Below are 25577 nucleotides of genomic sequence, written 5' to 3' on the forward strand. Positions count from 1 at the left end.
TTTAACCACATAATCAAAGAATCTACACATGGACCTTAAGGATGGATTTCATAGAAATCAAATTGACACCTGTGAAAAGAGACACTAGAGAAGCTCAGTATCATCAGTAAAGATAAAGCCAAGGATGAACTGCAGAACAGAGAATCAATTGCTCATGTGCAAGTTCAAGTTGAAGCTAAAGAAAATCAAAGTAAGTCCATGAGAGCCAAAATATGACCTTGAATACATTCCACCTGAATTTAGAGACCATCTCAAGAACAGATTTGATGCACTGAACACTAATGACTGAAGTCCAGAAGAGCTGTAGGAAGATATCAAGGACACTTTAGGTGAAGAAAGTGAAAAGCCATTGAAAAGACAGGAAAGAAGGAAAGGACCAAAATGAATGTCACAAGAGACTGCAACTTGCCTTTGAGTGCGGCATAGCTAAAGCTAATGGGAGAAATGATCAAGTAAAAGAGCTGAACAAAAGACTTCAAAGGGCAGTTCTAGATGACAAGGTAAAGTATTATGATGAAATGTGAAAAATCTGGAGTTAGAAAACCAAAAGGGAAAAACACAATAGGCATTTCTCAAGCTGGAAGAACTGAAGAGAAAATTCAAGTCTTGAGTTGCAATACTGAAGGACTCCCTGGGCAAAGAACTGAATGATATGGAAAGCATCAAAAGAAGAGAGAAGGAATACACAGGGTCACTGGACCAAAAAAATCTGGTTGACATCCACCCATTTCAGGATGTGGCATATAATCAAGAACCGCTGGTATACAAGGAAGAAGCTCAGGTCACACTGAAGGCCCTGGCAAAAAAACAAGGCACCAGGAGTTGAAAGAGTATCAACTGAGATGTTTAAAAAAACAACCAAACAGGTGCAGTGATGGATGTGCTTACTCATCTGTGTCAAGAAATTTGCAAGACAGCTAACCGGCCTACTAAATGGAAGAGATCCATATCTGTACCCATGCCAAAGAAAGGCCATCCAACGGAATGTGGAAATTACCACACATCATTAATATTACTAACCTTTGAGCTAATGCTCAGCAGTCATATTACATCTCCACAAGTCATTCACTCACTCACTGTTCTAGGCATTATTTTATACCCTCTTATTAAACTTTCAACACTTCCTCCCTCATCCTCACTCCCAGCTGATGACTGTGCTTCCTATTTCCAGAGAAAATAGAAGCAAATCAAAAACTTGCCACAAGCTACCACAACCACACCTATCTACCTTCCTGCATCAACTTTTATATATTCTGTCTTCTATCTTGCTATGGATGCACTATCTGTACTAAGACTAATCCTTCTATTTGTCTGAAACACTCTTTCCAATTCCTTTCCTCCAATTTTCTCTTTTTTCAACAGCTTTATTGAGATATAATTTGCATAATCATACACTACACCCATTTAAAGTATTGAATTCAAAGTTTTTTTTTTAGTATATTCACAGCATTGTGAAACTATCACTATAATCTAACTTTAGAATATTTTCATCCCTCTGAAAGAAACCCTGTATCCTTCAGCAATCAATTCCCTTTTTCTCCCTAATCCCTCCTCAGCCCTAAGCAACCACTAATCTACTTGCTGTCTCTGTAAATTTGCCTATTCTGCACATACAGTATAAACGGAGTCATAAAACATGTGGACTTTTGTGACTTGGCTTCTTTCATTTAGCATAATGTTTCCAAGGTTCACCCATGCTGTATGTAGTATGTGTCAGTACGTCATTCCTTTTTACGGCTGAGTACTATTTCATTGTATGGATATACCACACACTGTTTATCCATTCACCAGCTGATGGACATTCGGGGGTTTCTAATTTTTGGCCATTATGAATAATGGTGCTATAAATATTGGTGTACAGGCTCTTGTATGGACATATGTTCTAATTTGTCTTGGGTATATACCGAGGACTGAAATCACAGGGTCAGGTGGTAATGCTGTGTTTAACTTTTTGAAGAGCTGCCAAAGTGTATTTCAAAGTGGCTTCCTTATTTTACATTCCTACTGGTTATGTGGTTAAAAGCTCGGCTGCTAACCAAAAGGTAGGCAGTTCAAGTTACCAACTGCTCCTTGGAAACCCTATGGGACAGCTCTACTCTGTCCTATAGGGTCACTATGAGTTGCAATTGACTTGATGGCAACGCATTTGGTTTTTTTGGTTCCTGGTTATGTATAAAAAAAATTATTGGAATTAACATATATTTTGTTATTTTCTAGATGTTTCCTTTTTTATGTAGAATTTTAATGCTGGTCAGAAAGAAGGCTGTGGCAGAATAATAAGTACAGTAATATACTGATAAAAATTTTTAATTATGAGATTCAAAGGTAAAATTGTAAAATAAACTAATAGCACTTCGGAAAGGTGATATCTGGTAATATATTAGCTTTAAAAACTTTGTTTTCTTTTGAAAAAGATATAACATCATCCATTTTTCAACACTAACCTAAATATTCCATCAGCTGTTCAGCAGTTATGATTTCCATCATCGGTGGAAGTTTCACCTGAAAAAGAAAGTATTATTTCTATAAAATCAAATAGTTTCGGTAACTGAGGTATTTCTTGCAGCCAGAAACACAAGTATGTACGTATACACGTATGTGCAAAAGTATTCACCTGCTGTGTCTATAAAGTAATATTTATTAAAATCTTTATAAAATGTAACAAAGTCAATCCTATCAACATAAAATTTACAGGTTAATATAAGCTCTTATAGAACATTGAGAAATCTTTTTCAAAGCCAAGTACTATGGCCTTAACTACCCAGCATGATTATCTTTAGGCAACAGTGTCCTGCACAGCAGAAAATGTGGTTAAAGGGCAGGCAGAGACACGAATGTGTTGGGACCGGTCGCCCATGGAAGCAGTATTACTAAAGCCAGGCTTGAACACGGTTAATAGTCAGTCTACCTTGGCCATTTTCATTGCTGAAGGGCTAAAATGAATATATTAGTATTAGTCATACACTGAAGAATTCATACTGTATAATTTCATTATACTGTAAAGTTCAACAACAGGCAAAATTGAACTATATTACTTATAGCTGTACACTTAGGTGCTAAAACTATAAAGAAAAGTAAGGACATGGGTATTATAGAGCTCAGGATTATGATTACCCCTAGGAGTAAAGGAAGGAGTTATAGATGGGAAGGAGCACACAGTGAGCTTCTAGGGCACTGGCAATACTCTGTGTCAAGACCTGCGTGATAGTTCCACTGTGTGTGCTTTGTAATAACTTGTTAAACTGGAAAACTCTGCTTTACGCACTTTTCTGCATGTGTTACACTTTAGAATAAAAAAGTTAAAAGTAAGTACATACATCATAGTCATGCTTAAGTTGGAAAACCATGAAAACTCATTAAAGTTAATTCAGCTGCAAAAACACATTAGTCTAATTTTTCAAATGAGTTGTCAGATGAGCTACACGAATGTTACAGTCAATGACTGTATAGGAGAAAAATAAATGCTGTAGGTGGAAAATCAGAGTAATGGAGGAAGACTTGTTAACAACCTGCGTTACGCCGATAACACAACCTTGCTTGCTGAAAGTGAAGAGGAGTTGAAGCACCTACTAATGAAGATCAAAGACCACAGCCTTCAGTATGGATTGCACCTGAACATAAAGAAAACAAAAATCCTCACAACTGAACCAATAAGCAACATCATGATAAACAGAGAAAAGATTGAAGTTGTCAAGGATTTCATTTTACTTGGATCCACAATCAACAGCCACGGAAGCAGCAGTCAGGAAATCAAAAGATGCATTGCATTGGGCCAATCTGCTGCAAAGGACCTCTTCAAAGTGTTGAAAAGTGAAGATGTCACCCTGAAGACTAAGGTGCGCCTGACCCAAGCCATGGTATTTTCAATTACATCATATGCATGTGAAAGCTGGACAATGAATAAGGAAGACCGAAGAGTTGACGCCTTTGAATTGTGGTGTTGGCGAAGAATATTGAATATACCATGGACTGCCAAAAGAACGAACAAATCTGTCTTGGAAGAAGTGCAACCAGAATGCTCCTTAGAAGCAAGGATAGCGAGACTGTGTCTTACATACTTTGGACATGTTGTCAGGAGGGATCAGTCCCTGGAGAAGGACATCATGCTTGGCAAAGTACAGGGTCAGTGGAAAAGGGGAAGACACTCAACGAGGTGGATTGACACAGTGGCTGCAACAGCGGGCTCAGGCATAGCAACGACTGTGGGGATGGCGCAGGACCGGGCAGTGCTCTGTTCTGTTGTGCGTAGGGTCGCTGATGAGTCGGAACTGACTCGACGGCACCTAACAACAACAATAATATGTCAATGATTGGAGAATGGCAACAAAATTAAAAATTCTCCAGGAATAATCTTTTGTTCAACCAAGGAAATCATCTAGATCAGAATTTTCTCTAACAATTTCCCAAACTACTGAAGAAGGTGCTCTGAGGGTTTATATTATGAAACATGCTAATAGCAAGTCATAATTTTGTTGTTGCTGTTGTTTTAAACAATGAATAAAACAAGCCTTAAAAAATTCCTGTAAAACAGAACAGATTGAGACCCTCTGAGAGTATATATGACAGGTGGTCCTCATGATCTTGTCGTCCAGCGGATTTATCACTCAGCTGAAAACCAAGGGATGCCATGGAGGATAGGATCATTACTTGATTCTAAATTATTTTTATTCTCTGTGACATATTTTTCAATTGTGACTCAAAATGGACTTCAGATTGACAAAGAAAACTTAAGAAATACTGATTTAGCAAAGAATATAAAAATAATTCTGAAGAAGTTTTATTGGACAGTACTGCTCTATATCAGGCACTGGCAAATTACAGTCCACCATCTGTTTTTCTAAATATTCTAGGTAAAGTTTTATTGAAACACAGTCATTCTCATTTGTTTGTGCATTGTCTTTGGCTGTTATTATGTTATAATGACAGAGTTGAATCTTTGAGAAAGAGACTATATCATCCTGAAACCCTAAAATTTTTACCGTCTGGTCCTTTACAGAAAAAGTTTGCTGACTCCTGCTTTAGATGATTCTTGCTGTTAGGCGCCCTCGAGTCAGCTCTGACTCATCGTGACCTTATGTACAACAGAACGAAGCCCTGCCTGGTCCTGCACCATCCTCACAATCATTGCTATGTTTGGGCTCGCTGAATCCATATCATTGACGGTCTTCTTCCTTCTCACTAACCTTCTGCTTTGCCAAGCATGATGTCCTTCTCCAAGGACTGGTCCGTCCTGATCACACATCCAAAGTAAGTAAGACAAAGTCCCACCATTCTTGCTTGTAAAGAACATTCTGGCAAATCTTTTGGCAGTCCATGGTATATTTAATGCTCTTTGCCAACACCATAATTCAAATGCATCAATTCTTCTTCCATCTTCCTTATTCATTTGGATGATTCTTACTCAATGGATGAATCCAACCATTATTATATAATATTATTTCAAGGTGTTTCAGTACCACTTTTGAAGGTCTGATTATTGTATTAAGATTTTTAAACTAGTGACATTTACATTCTAAACGATGAACAATTGCCAGATCAATCAGAAAGTCCTATTTATACCTAAAAATATTTCTTAAATAAGTTAATATGTGAACATTCTCTTATTCTAGAGAGATTCATTGCAGAAATGTATTCACCAAAAAATTTCATAAACAAATAACTTATCCTCTCCTTTGGTTAATACTATAATCCTAATATAAAGTTTTCAGAATAAGAAACTCAGGCACTAAGAAGTATATGTGTTTGGGAAATATATTCTAAAATCCTAGATTTCTACAAACAAATGATTTCAGGGTTTAGCTTTGAAATTTTCAAATAATAATGCCCTAACATATCTTGTTTTAAACACTTAAAGTAGGAAATGACAATCTCTCTGCTGATTTTAGAAATGGAACAACAAATACACAAATATTTTAACAGGCTTATTCAGAAATATACTAAGTGGCGTATTCATTTTCTGACTCTTAGCCAGGAAAATATTCTGGATGTTCATTAAAGCTACGGACAAAAGCGTTAACAGTGAAGAAATGCCTGCCTCCCACTAACAGTTTGGAGTAATCAAAAAATCCCAATTTTCTGACCACACGATAAAGATCTTCCAGAATGCTTACTTCTCTTTTTGCTTTCCTCCAGCACCACCACCTCAAAATCAAGGGCCACAAGTTTTGTTAACCCGAAGACTTTAACCCCTTTGCCTCTTTAGATTTTATTGAAAAAGAAACAGGTTTTGGGATTGCTGGCTAAGAATATGTAATTAACAACTATAGTAATCTTTCTGAATCTCTCAATTTAAAATTTCACAATGAAAAAAATGGTTAATCAAGTATGACCGAAGTTCTTAGATGGTCCTCTTTTAATAAAAATCTATAACATACTGTTTGTAAGTAATAAGTACTTTACTGTATACAAGGGTACTTGGAAAGTATTCTAAGTAGCTTATAATATTCTTCCCTAACATTTGAGCAAATCCTAACAGTCCATATTAACACATAGTTCTAAATGAATAGAGCCCAAATAAAATAAATACGTTATTATCGAGGAAAATCAATTATGTCCTAGTCAATAAAATGCTATTGTATTAACTAAAGATTTGCTGAGCAAATTAATAATATAAGCAGCACAGCAAGAATATTTAAATTAATAAAGGGAAACAGCTACACCAACTCCAAATACTGTACCATAGGGTAAAACTTCATCAATTCAGCCTAATTATTCTATGACTGACACAGTGGCTGCAACAATGGGCTCAAGCATAACATCAATCATGAGGATGGCGCAGGACTGGGCAGTATTTCATTCTGTTGTACACAGGGTCTCTGAGTCAGAACCGACTCGATGGTACCTAACAACAACAATTATTCTATAGATTTTAATCATTTAAATAGTGAAGTGTGTTCTTTTGTGGTTATGAGGGGGGAGGGAGGTAGGGTGGGAGAGGGTTATTTACTGATTAGTTAGTAGATAAGAACTACTTTAGGTGACGGGAAGGACAATACTCAATACAGAGAAGGTCAGCTCACCTGGACTGGACCAAAAGCAAAGAAGTTTCCGGGATAAACTGAATGCTTCAAAGGTCAGCGGAGCAAGGGCGGGGGTTTGGGGACTATAGCTTAAGGGGACGTCTAAGTCAATTGGCAAAATAAATTCTATTATGAAAACATTCTGCATCCCACTTTGAAGTGTGGCGTCTGGGGTCTTAAATGCTAACAAGCGGCCATCTAAGATGCATCACTTGGTCTCAACCCACCTGGATCAAAGGAGAATGAAGAACACCAAGGTCACACGATAACTATGAGCCCAAGAGACAGAAAGGGCCACGTGAACTAGAGACTTACATCATCCTGAGACCAGAAGAACTAGATGGTGGCCGGCCACAACCGATGACTGCCCTGACAGGGAGCACAAAAGAGAACCCCTGAGGGAGCAGGAGAACAGTGGGATGCAGACCCCAAATTCTCATAAAAAGACCAGACTTAATGGTCTGACTGAGACTAGAAGAATCCCGGCAGTCATGGTCCCCAAACCTTCTGTTGGCCCAGGACAGGAACCATTCCCGAAGACAACTCATCAGACATGGAAGAGACTGGACAATGGGTTGGAGAGAGATGCTGATGAAGAGTGAGCTACTTGTATCAGGGGGACACTTGAGACTGTGTTGGCATCTCCTGTCTGGAGGGGAGATGGGAGGGTAGAGAGGGTTAGAAACTGGCAAAACCATCACAAAAGGAGAGACTGGAAGGAGGGAGCGGGCTGACTCATTAGGGGGAGAGTAAATGGGAGTATGTAGTAAGGTATATATAAGCTTTTATGTGACAGACTGACTTGATTTGTAAACTTTCACTTAAAGCACAATAAAAATGAAAAAAAAAAAGTGAAGGGTGTTTGAGAAGAGGCTCAAATGAGGCCAAAACTAAAAACAAAACCGTCTGTTTAAAGTATTGATAAAATCTTACGCAGGAATATAAAACTTCCCCAAAAGTGCTATGTCAGTATTTTGATACATGTTATTTTGATATTCTGATGGGTGAGGGAAATGCAGGAAACTCAGCAGTAAGACATAAGAAGCAGCTTATACAGGTGGTGGTATATAGAAGAATGACAAAAAAAATCTTGTTAAATGCTTAAGCCAACACTAATTAATTAATAAGTAGTCAAGAAATTCACAGTTTTTGACCCAACAACTCTTTAAAGTTGGGGAGATACTTGAGGAGATATAAAATCGAATATTTACCAGTAATTGCTCTTTAGGAAAGAAAGTCAGAAAAAAAAAAATTATGTGTATTGAACATGTACTAATTGCCACCACTTGCATATTGCCTTATTCCATAGCAGTCCTATGAAGCCAGCATTATTATCTTCTTTCAAAGAATAAACTAAAGCTTTAAAAAGTTAATTTATCCAAAGCAAGTAGCAGAACTGTGATGTGAATTGGTATCTATCCTTTCCCACTAACCCAGTATTTACAGACTTTTTTTAAAAGAAAAAAACAGCAAAAACACTTTCGTCCAATGAAATCTCATGTAGTACATTATCTGAAATATATTTTAAATGAAGAATCAACAGAACTTTGTGGCCAACGAAAAGTAGAGGATGATGGGAACAGAATACTCAAAGTCCACTCTGAGGCTCAGGATGCTTTGGCATTGTGAAGTTTCACATTCTAGCAGAAAGCTGCGATGGAGCTCAGGAGACAGCCATTTTTAATTTGAGCATATTATCTGATTCCTGTGCTGCAGTCTAATTTTGCATTAAAGTAAAATAAAAACTCACTGCAGTCCAGTGGATTTCGACTCACAGCAATCCTACAGAACGGAGGAGAAGTGCCCCAGAGGGTTTCTAAGGCTGTAATCTTCGTGGAAGTAGACTGCCACACCTTCCTCCGCAGCAGAGGCTGGTGGGTTCGAACTGCCGACTTTTCTGTTAGCGGCCAAGTGCTTTAACCACTGCCGTCACCGGAGCTGATTTTTGCATTACTTAATGAAAAAATGGAATGACTAAATAATTATAATGTCTTCTTAAATTTCACTAATTTTGAATGTGTAGTAAGTTATATAGCATTCATAGCTTTCTTTAATGTTAAAACTGTAAAAAAAATTCTTTTGAAAATATTAGAAGCATTATTAATGGGAATCAGAGGGAAAAATGTAGCCAACCCCAATTTTTTCAAAATAAGGACTCAAAAATGTAAGGATCCTTTCACCATGCCTTTAATTCTGGGTCCAGCAAGTAAATTTTATGCTTTATAGGATTTTTATAGCTATTATATACCATGTCTTATATATTAATTTCTAATATGTACTGTTCATTTATTATTAAGAATAAGTACTATACTTAAAAAAATACTAAAATTCAGACATTTTAGTAAATCTAACTTCTTGCCATTAGTGTTTCAAATCAGGTAAATTTATGAGACAACATCCAACTGAAGCACTTTCACCATCAATTTCTATCGTACTTTAGGTTCCATCCTCAGAGTAGTAACTGAGGCCCATTTAAAACTATTCAAAATCATCAGTGCAGATACAGTCGCATACATTACATTTCCGAGAACGTCCTATTTGCACGTTCGGACCAAAGGAGAATGAAAACCTTTGAATTACATGTAAAATAGGACATATTTTTGTTTACTTTTTAAAAAATTTTATTGTGTTTTAGGTGAAAGTTTACAACACAAATTAGCTTTCCATTCAAAAATTTTATATACAAATTGTTTTGTGACATTGGTTGCAATCCCTGCTATGTGTCAGCACTCTCCACCTTTCCATTTCCAGCTGGGGTTCTGAGTGTCCATGTATCCAGTTTTCCTGTCCCTTCCCGCCTTCTCAGCTTTCCTTTTGGGCAGGTGTTGCCCATTTTGTTTTGTATACTTAATTGAACAGGAGAAGCATGTTCCTCACGTGTGTTACTATTTGTCTAATCTTTGGCTGAAAGGTGGACTTCAGGAGTGGCTTCAGTTCTGAGTTAGTAGAGTGTCAGGGGGGCCTATCTCAAGGGTTCCTCCAGTCACCATCAGATCACTAAGTCTGGTCTTTTTTTTTTTTGTGAGTTTGACTTTTATTCTACATTTTTCTCCCTAGAACCCTCTATTGTGACCCCTGCCCCAGTGGTTGGTGGTAATAGCTGGGCACCATCTATTTCTTCTGGGCTCAGGCTGGTGGAGGCTGTGGTTCATGTGGACTGTGGTTTATCAGTCCTTTGGACTAATATTTTCCTTGTGTCTTTGGTTTTCATTCTCCTTTGCTCCAAACCGGCAAATACGACATTTTTGGAAATTTAATGTTTGTGAACATATCTGCATTGAAGAATGCTGTTACAGGGAGATTTAGTAGTAAAGAAGGCATCTTCAGTTCAAAATTCACTGAACTTATATTTAAGAAGCCTCAGCAAGCCCGCCATGCTGAAAAATCTCCTGAAACCAAAACTGACTGTGAAACTTTCATGTTAATGGCTTGAAAAGATATATGGGAAAAGGTGAGACAAGAGAAGTAGTCCAGGTGGGAGACAATGGTGGCCTGAATCACGATAGTGGCGATAGAGAAAGAGGTTGCTAATTATCGAAAATATCAGCAAATAAATATGTTTAATACACTATAATGAAAAGGTAAGCTCCCTCACCATGGAACTCATGCAAGGGTCTGAAACTGGTAGTGGCAGAGACTTCAGAAAACATAGGATAAAATGTAGAGGGGCTGAAAACAGAAGTCATCTGTATAGAGCGGCTAGAACACCAGGATTTATTCTAAGGCATCATGAAGTCTATTTCTGCTTTCTCTGACTTTATCACTGGCTTTCCCACCCTGTTTTGCCCCAGACCTCCTGTCCACCTGTCTTATTGGTATGTTGGACTTGAGCCTCCCAAACAAGTATCCCGAGTAAGAGCTCATACTCTACAGTGAGTTATAACCTTACCTTGTACAGGTTATAAATACTCTTAAGTGCCTCAATTTCCTATGCATGCAAAATAGGAACAGTATCTACATGAGGATTTCATGATGTGGTTGAGAAAATTAAAAGAGATTGTATATAATGCATGTAAATACTTAGCACAAGTTGAGGTACAGAGACAAAATGGATACGGATAAGTTCCCAAAATATAGTGTAACACAGATAAATCTAGAGGAGATTATGCTGAGTGAAGTAAGTCAATCACAAAAGGCCAAATATTGTATGATCTCACTATTATAAAAAGACAAGAATAGGTATACATATACAAAGCAACGTTCTTTGGTGGTTACCAGGAATGGGAGGGAGAGAGAGGGGAATGACTTTCTAGACAGTGGACACTTGTTACTTACGGTGATGGGAAAGAATACTGAATAGGGTGAAGTCTTCACAACTTGACCAAGGTAAATGATGACACTAAGAAGTACACAAGAATAAGGGACAATTTTGTAAATGTTTTATAATATATACAGAAACCCTGGTGGTGTGGTGGTTAAGAACTACGGCTGCTAATCAAAAGGTCGGCAGTTTGAATCCACCATGTACTCATTGGAAACTCTACGGGGCAGTTCTACTCTGTCCTATAGGTTTGCTATGAGTCAGAATCAACTTGACGGCAACAGTTTTAGTTTTTTGGTTTGTTCATGATATGTGCAAACCCTGGTGGCGTAGTGGTTAAGTGCTATGGCTGCTAACCAAAGGGTCGGCAGTTAGAATCTACCAGGTGCTCCTTGGAAACTCTATGGGGCAGTTCTACTCTGTCCTATAGGGTCGCTATGAGTTGGGATCAACTCGACAGCACTGGGTTTGGTTTTTTTGTTTGGTTTATAATATATACAATTTAGTAATAACAACTAAAAATATGTGTGTGGTTACATAGATATGTATGCGTATATATATGTATATATAGAAAGGCACATATATTCATATGACGTGAAAATATATCATGTATAGGTGTATCTGTAGGCACATGTATATACAGGTTTATGGGTACTGCATATATATTCATATATAAAATAAAGCACATAGAGGGCACAGTTACGGATACTTCTTAAACATAAACAAACACAGAATTGGTTTACTGAGTTTGAGGGTTTCAGACTCTAATCTTGTGGGACAACTTAGTCAACTGGCACAATATAGCTCATAATGTTCTATATCCTAGTTCAGTGAGTAGTGTCTGGGGTCTAAAAAGCTTGCGAGCAGCCCCCTAAGATACAACTATTGATTCTACTCATCTGGAGCAAAAGAGAAAGAAGGAAACCAAAGACTCGAAGAAATTAGTCTACAGGACTAACAGTTACAAGAACCACACTCTCGACTACCTTGAGACCAGAAGAACTAGATGGTACTTGGCTACCACTATCAACTGTTCTGACCACGGACACAATAGATGGTTCTGGATGGGATGTGAGAAAAATGTAGAACAAAACTCAAATTCCTAAAAAAAAGGCCAGACGTACTGGACCAGTAGACTAGAAGAACCCCCAAGACTATTGCCCTGGGATGCCCTTTAAACTTGGAACTCAAGCCACACCCAGAGGTCACCTTTCAGCCAAATGAGATTGGCTCAGAAAATGAATAATATCACCCATGAGTACTGTGCTCCTCTAAATAATCATCTAAATGAAACCAAACGGTAAACGTTTACCCTAGAGGAAAGATGAGAAGGTAAGGCAGGACAGGGAAGCTAGATTAATGGAAAGAGAAAACAGGAATGGAAATAATGAGAATGCTGACATATTGTGAAAAATGTAACCAATGTCACTGAACAATATGTATAAAAAACCCGTTGACGTCGAGTCCATTCTGACTCGTAGTGACCCTGTAGGACAGAGTAGAACTGCCCCACAGGTTTTCCAAGGAATGCCTGGTGGACTGGAACTGCCGACCTTTTGGTTAGCAGCTGTAGCTCTTAACTACTACACCACCAGGGTTTCCAGAACAATATGTATAGAAATTGTTACATGAGAATCTTATCTGCCATGTAAACAAAAAACACAATAGAATATTAAAGGGAAAAAGAAACAAAAACAGCACAGTATCTGGACATGAAAATAACTGAGTTATTACTGTTATTATTCAAAGCCCCACTATTGCTGGTACTGCCTGTGCCCAAATGTCCTTCACCTGGGGCTCAACATAGACAAAGATGGATGGGAGCAGGGAGGTTTTTACCGAAAGCCTACTTAGAGCAAAAACAAAACCAAACCCAGTGTCGTCAAGTAGGATTCCAACTCATAGCGACCCTAAAGGACAGCGTAGAACTGGCCCACACAGTTTCCAAGGTGCGCCTGGCAGATGTGAACTGCTGACCCTTTGGTTACCAGCTGTAGCAGTTAACCACTACGCCACCACAGTTTCCACTAAGAGCAAAGGGAGAGAGAAAGTGGCCACATCTATTACTGACAGGACGGCAGCACCCAGTGGTAGTCCTTGTACTATCATCGGCCCTCATCCATTTCCTGTCACTTTTATCTCACAAATCCAGAGCTACGACATTAAACGTAATTCTTGGGAGGGACTGGAAATGAAAGCCTCAAAAATGTTACTTAAATCTTTTGTGTAAACAAAACCCCACCATTATGTGAAGTTTTTCATCTCTTCTTACAAGATCTATATTTAAAACAGAGTAGGCTTTTTTAAAAACAATAAACACACTTGAAATATCTCAAAAGAGTTTTGTACTTCCTCTAGGGAAAGGAGAATATGAAAAATCTATGGGATTGCAGTGTTCCCAAAAGACAGGGAAAAAAACAAAACCTAGTCAGAAGCAAGTGAGTCCTGGTGGTGCAGTGGTTAAAGTACTCTGCTAAGAAGTGTCCTGAAAAGTTTGAGCAAAGAAAAGTGATCAAGGTCGGAGGGAGAACTGGAGCAAAAACTCATTGCTGACAAGAGGCCTACCAGCCTCACTCTGCAGGTATGAACGAGGCAGAGGATTTGTTCATTTCTTATTTGTCCAGTTGAACCTTCATGAATTTTATGTTAATAGCCTTTTGCTCATTATTCTATTGAGTCGTTCATATTTTTCTTTCTAACTTAAAAGGACTCTTTGTAAATCAAATGTGCCCTTAGACTATTATAATACAGCAAGCATTTCCCTTGGCTTATAATGTGTCTTTGTTTGCCTTTAAGAAAAAAAAAGTATCAATTCTGTTTTATGAGTTTCAAAGTTTGATGTCTGGAGAAATGACCTTCATGTAAAAATGTTTGCTTCAGCACCCTGGGATTCTTCCCTTGACTTGCAGCAGGTGTTCTCAGCTCCCACTAAGCAGAGAGAGAAGACGGGGACAAGCATTTCCTATCCAAAGGGCTAGGGAGGAGAGGGAGATATGACTCCAGCATCCTAAGGGCAATGCAGCCATTCTTCTGCTGAAATGCTGGTATCTACACAATAGTTAAATACACAGGACTGTATGTCCTCTATCACAATGTACAGTATAAACCAAAAAAGCCTGTTGCTGTCAAGTAGGTTCCAACTCAGAGCAAGCCTATAGGACAGAGTAGAACTGTCCCATAGGGTTTCCAAGGCTGTAATCTTTACGGAAGCAGGCTGCCACATCTTTCTCCTGTGGAGCAGCTGGTGGGTTCAAACCACTGACCTTTCAGTTAGCAGCTTAACCACTGTGCCACTTTGTGTACAATATATACATATATATATATATATATAAAAATGGAGCAGCTGGTGGGTTCAAACCACTGACCTTTCAGTTAGCAGCTTAACCACTGTGCCACTTTGTGTACAATAAATACATATATATATATATATATACACATAAAACCCACCATACCCGTTGCGATCGAGTTGATTCCAACTCATAGTGACCCTATAAGACAGAGTAGAACTGCCCTGTACGATTTCCAAGGAGCGCCTGGTGGATTCAAACTGCCACCCTTTTGGTTAGCAGCCATAGCTCTTAACCACTACGCCACCAGGGTTTCCATGTACAGTATAGGTTATACATTTTTTTGTGTGTGTTCGTATCAGAACCTAAAGTCTTTCTATAAGAAAACAAAACTATGACAAAGTAGGGACTCTCTCTATCATTAAAGTAATACCTTCTTAAACATCAAAATTTTATTGTTCTTTTTCTCTAAAGTGAACTTGACCACCTATACTCTGAGAATTCCATACGATCCTGACTTTTCAGTGACCTTGTTCCAACACCCATCCTTTTCAGCACCATCTTTCCTACTCTACTAGCTTCTTCATGCAGTTGCATCTGACAATGGTAATAACCACTTTTTCATTACACTCTCTCTTCCTGACTACTATCAAGGCATTATTCTATTTCTAGTTCTCATTCCACATCTCAAATTGTGCCTGTGCTGGTTTTTTTTCCTTTCCTTTTTTTTTTTTTTTTTTCACCTTTCTTTTTCTTAACTCTTCACATTTCCCCCAAGTTTAATCTTTATTCCTCTCTTTTCTCTCCGTCCTTACTTCTCAACTGAAGAATGGGGTGGGAGTGGGAAACAAGAGGGAGAATCGGGAGAATGTTTATGCTGGCAATATGTAATTCCTCACATGTATTAGGATGGAAAAAAGTTAAGAACAGTCGCTCACCAGTCTCTATGAAGAATTCATTTATTCTCATAGTTACCATTCTTACATCCTTGTAATAATTCCCCAATTCAATTTTTCTCTGTAATTTTGACCCCTTTCCTGAGACTCAGTCCATGCTTTCAGTTGCATAATATTTTTATGTCCCACTATCAGACATTTCTAACTTGACACATTTCAAACCAAACTTTGGCATCAACCCTCCCATCCAAAACAAGATTCCCTTTACAACTTTCCTATCTTTTAAATAACCCAACCAATCTCTATGGCCCAGATTTAAAAAAGTAAAAGTGATGTCATGCCCTTCATTTCTTATATCCAGTGATCAGTTTGTCAATTAGGCTGCTACATTATCCTCATCAAAGAGAGTGAAAAGGAATTCTCCATTCCAAAGGATTATCTTCACCAATTCTTCCTGCTATACTCATTACAATTCTATCCTAGTCTCATCTCAGACTAAAAGACTGCTTTCATCAGGTCATTCCTCTATCCAGCAACTTACAAATGTCTCCCTACTATTAAAAAAAAAACCAAACCCAGTGCCATTGAGTCGATTCCGACTCATAGCGACCCTATCGGACAGAGTAGATCTGGCCCACAGAGTTTCCAAGAAGCACCTGGTGGATTCGAACTGCCGACCCTTTGGTTAGTAGCCGTAGCACTTAACCACTACACCACCACCAGGGTTCCCTACTATTAGCTGTATATAAAGTCTAAACACCCTTAGTGATGGGCCCTCTGAAATCTGACAACTATCTTTACACCCTATCTACTATTTTTCTCTACTACAGCAGTTCTTAAACTTTTTGGTCTCAGGACTCCTTTACATTCTTAAAAATAACTGAGAACCCCAAAGAGCTTTTGTTTGTGTGGGTTGTATCCACTGATATTTACCATGTCAGAAATTAAAATTGAGAAAATTTTAAAATACAAGAATACACAGGCACGCGATTCCATCAGCCATCAGAGCAATGATCGCATCACACATTACTTAGCCTGGAAAACACCACTGACACTTGTGAGAGAGTAAGAGTGAAAAAGGGAAATGATATCTTAGTATTATTATGGAAATGATTTTGACCTGTAGAACCCCTGGCTCACTTTGAGAACACTGCTCTCCCAGCTCTGGCTTCACTTACTCTGTCTCCCTATCAATCGTCAATGATTACTGATGAGTCATTTTTGTGTACTAAATCAATAGCCTGAAGGCAGAAAGAAGTCTGAGAACCAGATTTACAAAATAGTCTGCAAACTCATTAACATACCTGCTCTTTCACAGTCTGATCTAACCTATCAATTTTATTTCCAGCTCTTGCAATTTCCTTCCCCTCTTCCACTGCACTCCAGCCAAGACTAAAAAAAAAAAAAAAAAAATTTTTTTTTTTTTTTGGAGACCACAAATTGAACAAGCCCTCTTCCTCAGCATCTCTGAATACACTATTCCCTTGCCTGGAAGGCCTTCTCTCACTCATCCTTCAGACCCAGTCACAGCTAACCTCCCTCTCCTATGAAGCCTTCCTTCCACACATGCTATCCCCAGTTACCCTTTCTCTGTAATTACATCGCACATTTCACACCCTCTAGAACTTCTCACGTTGCATTGTAACTGTTTACATGTCAGCCTCCCCCACTAGCCAGTGAGCTACATGAAAGCAGACACTTACTCATCTTTGTATTTCCAGTACCTCACACAAATGTTTGATCATTCACTTGAACTGTCTCTGAAAGAGGTTAATACTCATCTATCCCCAAGTACTCTAGACCACAGTGCTTACTCCTTCCTCTTAACTTCTATATAAATAAGAACAAAGAAAAAACTGAAGGAAGCTTTTTAACAATGGACTATCTACCAGATATGATACCAAAAGCACGAGAAGCAGAAGACAATATAGATAAATGGGACCTCATAAAAATTAAATACTTTTGTTCATCAAAGGACTTTATCAACAAAGTGAAGAGACAACCTAAAGATGGGAAAATTTGGGGGAATAATATCCAAAATACATGGGGGGGGGGAACCTCTACAATTTAACAAAAAGACAGACAATCCAATCAAAAAATGAGCAAAGGACTTTAACAGACATTTCACCAAAGAGGACATATGAATGGCCAACAAGCACACGAAAACATATTCGACTTCATGAGCATTGTTGTTGCTGTTAGGTGCCATTGAGTTGATTTTGACTCATATCAGTGACCCTACAGGACAGACTGGAATTGCCCCCATAGGGTTTCCAAGGAGCAGCTAGTGCATTGGACCTTTTAGATAGCAGCCAAGCGCTTAACCACTCCGCCACAGGCACTCGATTCTGACTTAGGGAGATGCAAATCAAAACCACAATGAGACATCACCTCACCCCCACTAGAAGGGCCATGATCAAAAAAACAGAAAATAACAGGAACCCTCATCCACTGCTGGTGGGAATGCAAAATGATACAGCCGCTATACAAAACAGTTTGGTGGTTCCTCAAACAGTTGAAAATAGAACTACTGTATGACCCCAGCAATCCTAATCCTAGGTATACACCCAAAAGAATTGAAACCAGGAATGCAGACAGAAACCTGTGTTCATTGCAGCACTAGTCACAATAGCCAATAGGTAGAAACAACCAAAATGTCCATCAACAGATGGAGTAACAAAATGTGGGGCATACATACAATGCAGTATTACTCAGACATAAAGAGAAGTCCTGATATATGCCACGACATGGATGAACCTTGAAAACGTGCTGAGTGAAGTAAGTCAGTAACAAAAGGACAAATACTGTATGATTTCTCTTATATGAAATAGGCAAAGAGATGGAAACCACAGCTTATTAGTGGTTACCAGGAGTAGGAGGAAGAGGAGAGGGGGATTTATTGCCTAGGGGGCACTGAGTTTATGTTAATGGTGGTGGAATTCAGAAAAGAACAGTGATAATGGTTGCCCAACACGAACAATGTAATCAGTGTCACTGAATCAGACATGTAAAAATTGTTGATTTGACAAATGTTTTGTTATGTGTATTTTTATCACAATAATTTTTTTTTTTTTTTAAGTCTAAAGGAAACTAATAGGGATTCCTCCCTACAAAAAGACTAGGGGACTGTGGCCTAAGGAGCAAGACTAACTCCCTAGTCTGACAGTCAAGGGCCTCCATCAAGTGAGTCTACTTTGCCTTTTCAATCATACTTTTTGTTATTCTCCAGAATGAACTTTCCACTCCTATCATCCAATAAATACACTCACAAATATCCATTCTATTTTCATTCCTTTCTCTATACGCTTACCTCCCAAAGGAATTCCATTTCCCCGCTATTCTAAATTCTCCTCTTCCTTAAATGCTTGGTTCAAGGTCCACAAATTCTGTGAATCTCTCTGGGACTATGTTTCCCCTTTTTGGATATCTAATGCATGTTCAGTGTGTTTCATATACTCTGGTATTTACAGTACGTTGTTTTGCATTGTTTTTTACCAGTTTCATGTAAGTCAATGTTGCAACCTTAAATAGCTTGACAGCTCTTCAAGAGCAGGCACTGTCTTTATTCAAAACATATTTGAGTGCCATTATGTACAAGGTACTGGCAAGATTTCTAATCTTATTTCTTTTGTATCAGTCCTTGCTAGTAACAGGAAAATAAAACCACATAATAAATACTCCTTGCTTTATTAACTTACTTCCTTACTGGTCAGAATAATCCACGCTATTTTTTTCTAGGGAACATTTTACCTATAAACCTAATTATCAATTTGAAGACAAACTATGTGCTGTGAGATGCATCCTTTCAGTGCCCTAAAACTGCAAGCTTAAATAAGACACTTCATTTAAAAGGAACTCACTCAAAATTCTCAATATAGTTACTGTAGAAGGGCATTTGCCATTTTTTTCTCCTTTACCTTGGATATGGAAACCCTAGTGGTATAGTGGTTAAGAGCTACGGCTGCTAACCAAAAAGGTCAGAAGGTGGAATCCACCAAGCACCCCTTGGAAACCATATCGGGCAGTTCTACTCTGTCTTATAGGGTTGCTATGAGTCGAAATTGACTCGATGGCAAGTTTGTTGTTGTTTTTACCTTGGATATATATATTTTTTATTTTAGCTGCTATAAATTTAGCTCCCTTAACACATCTTGAGAGGAGCCCTAGTGGCTCAGTGGTTAAGCATTCTGCTGCTAACCAAAAGGTAGGCAGTTTGAATCTACCAGCCTGTCCTTGGAAACCCTGTGGAGCAGTGCTACTCTGTCCTATAGGGTCACTGAATCGGAATAGACTCCAAGGCAATGGGTAACACATTCTGATGGATGGTTACTGATAATAATGTCAAACCATTTAAGGAGAGCCAAAGAAATCAGGCAAGTAAAAATCACACATAAGATGAAGACATAATCTTTGAAAATCGAGACGTTATGGTAATTGGGTCTCAGCTCAATCCTTTTCCTTAAATAAAATTTGTCTAAAGAGCCACATCTTCCTTATCCCCCGTTCTTTAAGTACCCACTCAAAGGGGCCAAGCATCAGTTGGTAAATTAACCAAACATAACCATCAAAACTTGCTCCGTGATATCATGATGGTAACTCCTGAAGATCATTTCCCTCAGTTCTTCACCGTTTTGGGTATATGATAGCTTAAGTAAGAAGAAATAACAGATATATCGGGACTATAAAATAAACAATAACACCTGTGAAGAATGTGCTTCTTAGAACAATTGACTGCATGAGACCAAAAGGGCAACATTTGCCGAAAACCAAAGATAAGAAGGCAGGGAGGGCCAGGGAAAGTGGGCTAACAGAAAGGAGGAACCCAGAGAGGAAATGGGGAGAGTGCTGACACATCGCGGGGATTGCAACCAAGGTCATGAAACAATTTGTGTAAGAATCGTCGACTGGAAAACTAATTTGCTATGTAAGGTTTCACCCAAAGGACAATAAAATGTTTTAAAAAAATGATCATAGGAATTAGGATGCTCTAAATCCTAACAAATCCTAACAGTTTGTAAGTGTATCAACCACGCAAGTGAATGGTGAACTTCTGTTTAAGCACTCCAAGAAAGACCTGTGCGGGCAATCCTTCCTGAAACACACCTGGAGATACTCTCTCGACCAGGGAGTCCCGGAATGAATTTCATTAAGAGCTAAAGGGGCCTCCTGAAGGAGGAAGAAAAGGAGGATGCCATCAGCTGACACAGGGCAGCTCCCTCGCCCCGCTGTCCCCGCTTCCCAAAAGCTACCGAAGGTACCTTCCAGGCCAGAAGCAAAACGTTGAGGATAGCCAGCAAGGGGCAGGGTCCGTTCTCGTTCTGTGTGATGATGGGGGTGTTCTCCTCCTTCCACTGGATCCACTTGATGTGGTAGACAGACTGTCCCGGGAAGCGCTCTCTGGAGGCTGCCAGCACCTGAGCGGCCTCCTCCTGCGCCCCGGACCGCCCCGCCGCGCCCTCCTCGGCGTCGGGAGCCCTGCTCTCCGCGCCCTCCTCGCTAGTGAACTCGGAGCTGCTGGGGAACGAGTGCAGGTTAGAGAAGGACTCCAGGGAGTCCAGGCTCGGCGAGTCCCCAGGCGGGCTCGGGTCGCTGCCGCTGCTGCTGAGGCCGCCGGCGCTGCTGGGCTCCTGGGAGCCGGCCCGGCAGGTGTCGCCGGGCTCCGCGCGGGCTCCCGCGTCTGTGGCCGGACCCCGCCCCTGGCCCGCGCCGGCCTCGGCGGTCTCCGGGGAGCCGGTCACCTTGCGCTGCCCTCGCGGAGGCGCCCTCGGGGCCGCACAACCCTCCGACTCGCCCTCCTGCAGGTCCGCGCTCGGGAGGGCGCCGCGGGGCCCGGGAGCCGGAGGCGAGCCCGTGGGCGAAGCCGGGGCCGGGAGGCTGCTCCCGGCGGCCGCCGCCCCCTGCCGGTCCCCGGCGCCGCTCTCCGCCGTCCCTACCCCGGGACCATCCCCGGCGGCGAGCCTGCTCTCCCGCGGCCCTTCCTGCGGAGAGCCGGTCCCCGGCGTCGGCCCGACCGCCGCCCCGTCTTCTAGCGGCTGCAGGCTCCCGGGGCCGCTCTCCATGCCCGGCCGCCCGCCCTCGCTCTACCCAGACCGCGGCCGGCTCTCCTCAGCCAGCGCCTCGGACGCCATGACAGCGGCACTGGCAGCGACAGCGCCCTTGCGCGGCCTCGGCCAGGCACGTCACGGGGAGGGCACCGGGAGCGCGCGCGCGCCGCCGCGCCAGCCGCCCGCCCTGGGCGTGCCTCCCTGTGACTGCGCGCCGCCGGCTGCCGCGCGGCCCGCTCCACTCCCGCGCGCGCGCCCGCCCGCCCGAACTCGCGCTCGGAAGGCGTGGCTTGCGGGCGTGGCCGAGAGGGCGTGGTCGGGGCGTGGTCGGAAGGGCGCGCCCTCGCGGCCTCAGATCCAGTAGGAACACATCTTCTCACTCTGTGGCCGGAAGTTGAACTCCGGGGCAGCCCGACCGCGCGCGGCTTCTTTGAAGGCGCGGTGAGCCGCAGACGGAGGGGCTCTAACTCTTCAGACCCGGGTCGCTGGTGGCAGAGCTTTAGGCTTGGAGTGGGCGTTGTTGTAGCTTTTGGAAAAGAGTACGTCCCTGAAGGCCCGAGAGACTTGTTCGCCCAGCTTGTCGTGTGGCAAATTGAGGGAATGCCTTACTGGAAGCGGACTCTAAAGGTTGGGCTCCCCCTGGGTGCTTGGATGGCCGCACTGCCCAAATGCCTGTGTTGCCCGCTTCTCCTGCTGAAACGTTCGCCCTGCACGCGGCGTCGGTGCGGCTGTGCAGACGGGTCTGCAAGGCAAAAGCCAAGTCTTTGTGGCTTCGTTAAATTGACCTCGTTTTGTAGAGAGTGTGAAGCGCCTGCTCCTGAAAAAGTCTTTTTTTTCTTCATTAGAATTCACTCTTATTTCGTGAAGCCTTCCTTTTTTTTTAAGCCCTGGATGCCCAGTGGTTAAGAGCTACTGCTGCTAACCAAAAGGTGGGCAGTTGGAATCCATGAGTGGCTCCTTGGAAACTCTATGGGGCAGTTCTACTCTCTCTTACAGGGTCGCTGCGGTCGGGATCCACTTGAGGGCAGCGGGTTTGGTTTGGTAAGGCCATGCAGTTTTCAAAGAGAGCGACAGAGCAGGCTGGACGTTTGGTTGGGACAAAAAGGATGTGGATTTTATTCTGACCTGTTCCAGGGAAAGACATCTGTGATGGTTAGGATTGTGTGTCGACCTGCTGGCCATGATTCTCAGTATTTATGTGTGACCACTCCCATGACCGAATCTGCTGTGAGTGAGTAGCCAATCAGTTGAAAGGGAGTTTCCTTGGAGGTGTGGCCTGCATGCCAATATAAGCAGTTCTGGCTTTTTTGCTCACTCTGCGTCCTGTGGCTGCCTCTTGTTTGCCTGACCTCCAGCTCTTGGGAATTGAGCTACCAGCTTATCTGCAAACCTTGGAATTCCTCCATCTTCACAGCCTGAGAGCAGGAGCCCCCAACCTGCGGATCTTGGGTTTGCCAGCCTCTGCGGCTACGTGAATTGAGAGAAGCCTCTATCCCGATCCATAGACTTGGGACGTTCCAGCCTCTATAATTGTGTGAGCGGATTCCTTGATATATGTATATTTACATGCTTTATTGGTTTTGCTTCTCTAGAGTACGGAGCATAAGACAGTATCTTTTCCACTTAGGTTTTTTTCTTTCAACATTTTCTAGGATCTGAGGATACAAAAATGAAAAGATAGGCCTTCCTTGGTAAACCTGTTGCGGTTGAGTCGATTCCAACTCATAGTGATCTATAAGACAGAGTAGAGCTGCCCTATAGAGTTTCCAAGGAGTTCCTGGTGGATTCAAATTGCCAGCCTTTTGGTAAGCAGCCCTAGCTCTTAACCACTATACCACCAGGGTTTCCCTTCCTTGGTAGTCTTATATATAAATATCTCATGCATAGTAGACTATGATGTTTCTGTATCTCTGTTGGTTAACGAAGATAGACAAGATTGCAAAGTAATATTTTACTCAGTGAACATATTGAACACATTTGAGTGCAAAGTGCATTGCTGAATACAGTGTTTGGCACTGGGGGTGCCATGGTAAATAAGAGAAAGGGCTCATGTATTCATGGGGCTTACAATCTACAAAAAAAAATTTTGCTGTATTTTTAATATCTGCTTAGGAAGTTTTCCTGAGATTGCAGAATATGGAGCCCCAAACAATATATGTGTTAATTGTTTAATGAGAAATTAATTTGCTCTGTAAACCTTCATCTAAAATACACTAAAAAAAAGAAGATGGAGCCCCTTCCTCTTTTTACATTGACAGAATATCATGACATTTATCCAACTCCTCATAAACAGGAAAATTTGAGGATAATGGAAAGCTTCTTCAGAATGTTGAATTAGGAATTCTGTGTGATTTTGCTCTACATGTCAGTCCATAAAGAAATCCTGTTGCTTAGAGTTTTTGCCTGAAAAAAGAGTCGCAGAACGTTAACAGATTAAGTTATATGCTGCTGGATTCAGTACTTTACAGTACTTAAGGCCATTAAGTACATACAAGAATATTACAGATTTCAGGAAACTCAAAATTCAGCATGGTACCTGGAATATAAGAATGGTATCTGTAAAGGTGTATTATATGAATAAATCGAATGAACCATTTATAAACCAATGAACCGTAATTAGAGTCAAAAATCATGAAACACAGTTCTCAAATAATGGCCCTTTATCATTTTTCAGAAATCCTACATATTGGCATAGGTTTCAAATGCTTCCATGCATAATTTCATTATTTATAACAGAAAGAAATGGAATCAATTTTTCTTTTCAAATGTTACAAGGAATTACGTAAGCCAACATGAACAACCATGCAACATATGTAGTTATTTAAATCTGGGAAAATACGTGTACATATGTAGTCATTTTTCTAAGACACTTGGGGAGTGGCACTTAGGGAGAAATGCCAAAAGACAATAAACTGAAAATGTCTCATTGTTATTTTGTTTCTCTTTATCTTCAGCGAAAATGTGAAGTAAATTATAGTATCTTTAAATAAAATGGTTATTACCCAATTTATTTTTCAAAGTTACAGATGTGATAGTCTTAAAAGTCAAATAGTTTATATAAAAATGAACCAGACTGCTGCCCTCTTCTTCCACAACTTGAGCCCAGTTCCTTGGAAGCACACCCTTCCAACTCAGTTATTTTTCACCTCCTTATTCCTGAATCCCTGAGTAACGTTACATTCTTATTTCTTCATTTAAAAACTGTAGACTCACTATTGCCCTGTATAATCTTTAAACCTTAAACCGAAAATATCCCCTGAAGTCTTCTCAAAACTAAATAATAGTCGAGCTAAACTAGTAAAGAATGTCTGCCTTGAGCTTTATGCTCTTTTGAGAACTTCCTATATGGGATTAAAATGACAACAGCAACTAGAAAGATTAGATAAGAACCGTAGGGGCAGTGAGTTTATGTTAATGAGGGAAGAACAACTTAGAAAAAAAGGGTGGGAATGGTTGCACAACTCAAAGAACGTACCCAGTGTCACTGAATTGTACCTGTAGAAACAGTTGAATTGGTGTACATTTTGCTGAGTACATTCTCAACAACAAAATTAATTTTTTAAAGAAGATGTCTGCATTTCAACCCACCCCTCAAAATTGTAGCTACTGTTTATTGATTTATTTCAGTGAAAGATAAGGATTTAGCTCACTTCTCTTATACCACTCTTCCACTTCCCATTCATGGCTTTGCCCCAACTTCCCAGTTATTTCACAATTTTTGGTTGAATAAAATACTCAAAGTATAAAGCATGTAAATATTATTCACTGCGAAAGCAGGTATTTTAATGTGATTACATTTCCTTTCTTGTTAAAATTTTTGTTTTTCCTGGAATTAATAATTGCCCGTCTTATTTTGTTTAGGAGGATCCTTACTGGCACAGTGCTTAAGCACTCAGCTGCTAACCAAAGGTCAGCGGTTCCAACCCACCAGCTGCTATGTGGGAGAAAGATGTAGCAGTCAGCTTCTGTAAAGATTACAGCCTTGGAAACCCTGTGGGGCAGTTCTTTGCTTATCCTTCACATACCAGTAACTCAGCCACAGACTTAACGGTATGATCAACAATATCAAG

The 25577-nt window shown here is 40.6% G+C and overlaps 1 protein-coding gene across 8 annotated transcripts in view; it reads right to left on the bottom strand.

Moving 5' to 3' along the window:
* Positions 1 to 21585, bottom strand: part of MINDY2 (MINDY lysine 48 deubiquitinase 2) — an 89320-nt gene extending 67735 nt beyond the window's left edge. For 2 of the 8 annotated variants that reach the window (XM_064267486.1, XM_064267485.1), the window contains exons 1-2: positions 20722 to 21572; positions 2445 to 2502 (exon numbers count right to left, since the gene is read on the bottom strand). In XM_064267486.1, the coding sequence (XP_064123556.1) occupies positions 2445 to 2502; positions 20722 to 21522 (859 nt within the window). In that variant the 5' untranslated portion in view covers positions 21523 to 21572. Of the gene's footprint in view, positions 1 to 2444; positions 2503 to 20721 lie in introns of all 8 variants that reach the window. The other 6 variants (XR_010317439.1, XM_064267483.1, XM_064267482.1 and 3 more) reach the window with 6 other exon arrangements.
* Between the last annotated feature and the right edge of the window lie 3992 nt (positions 21586 to 25577).

This window comes from Loxodonta africana, chromosome 13, assembly GCF_030014295.1.
Source record: "Loxodonta africana isolate mLoxAfr1 chromosome 13, mLoxAfr1.hap2, whole genome shotgun sequence".
Lineage (NCBI taxonomy): Eukaryota > Metazoa > Chordata > Mammalia > Proboscidea > Elephantidae > Loxodonta > Loxodonta africana.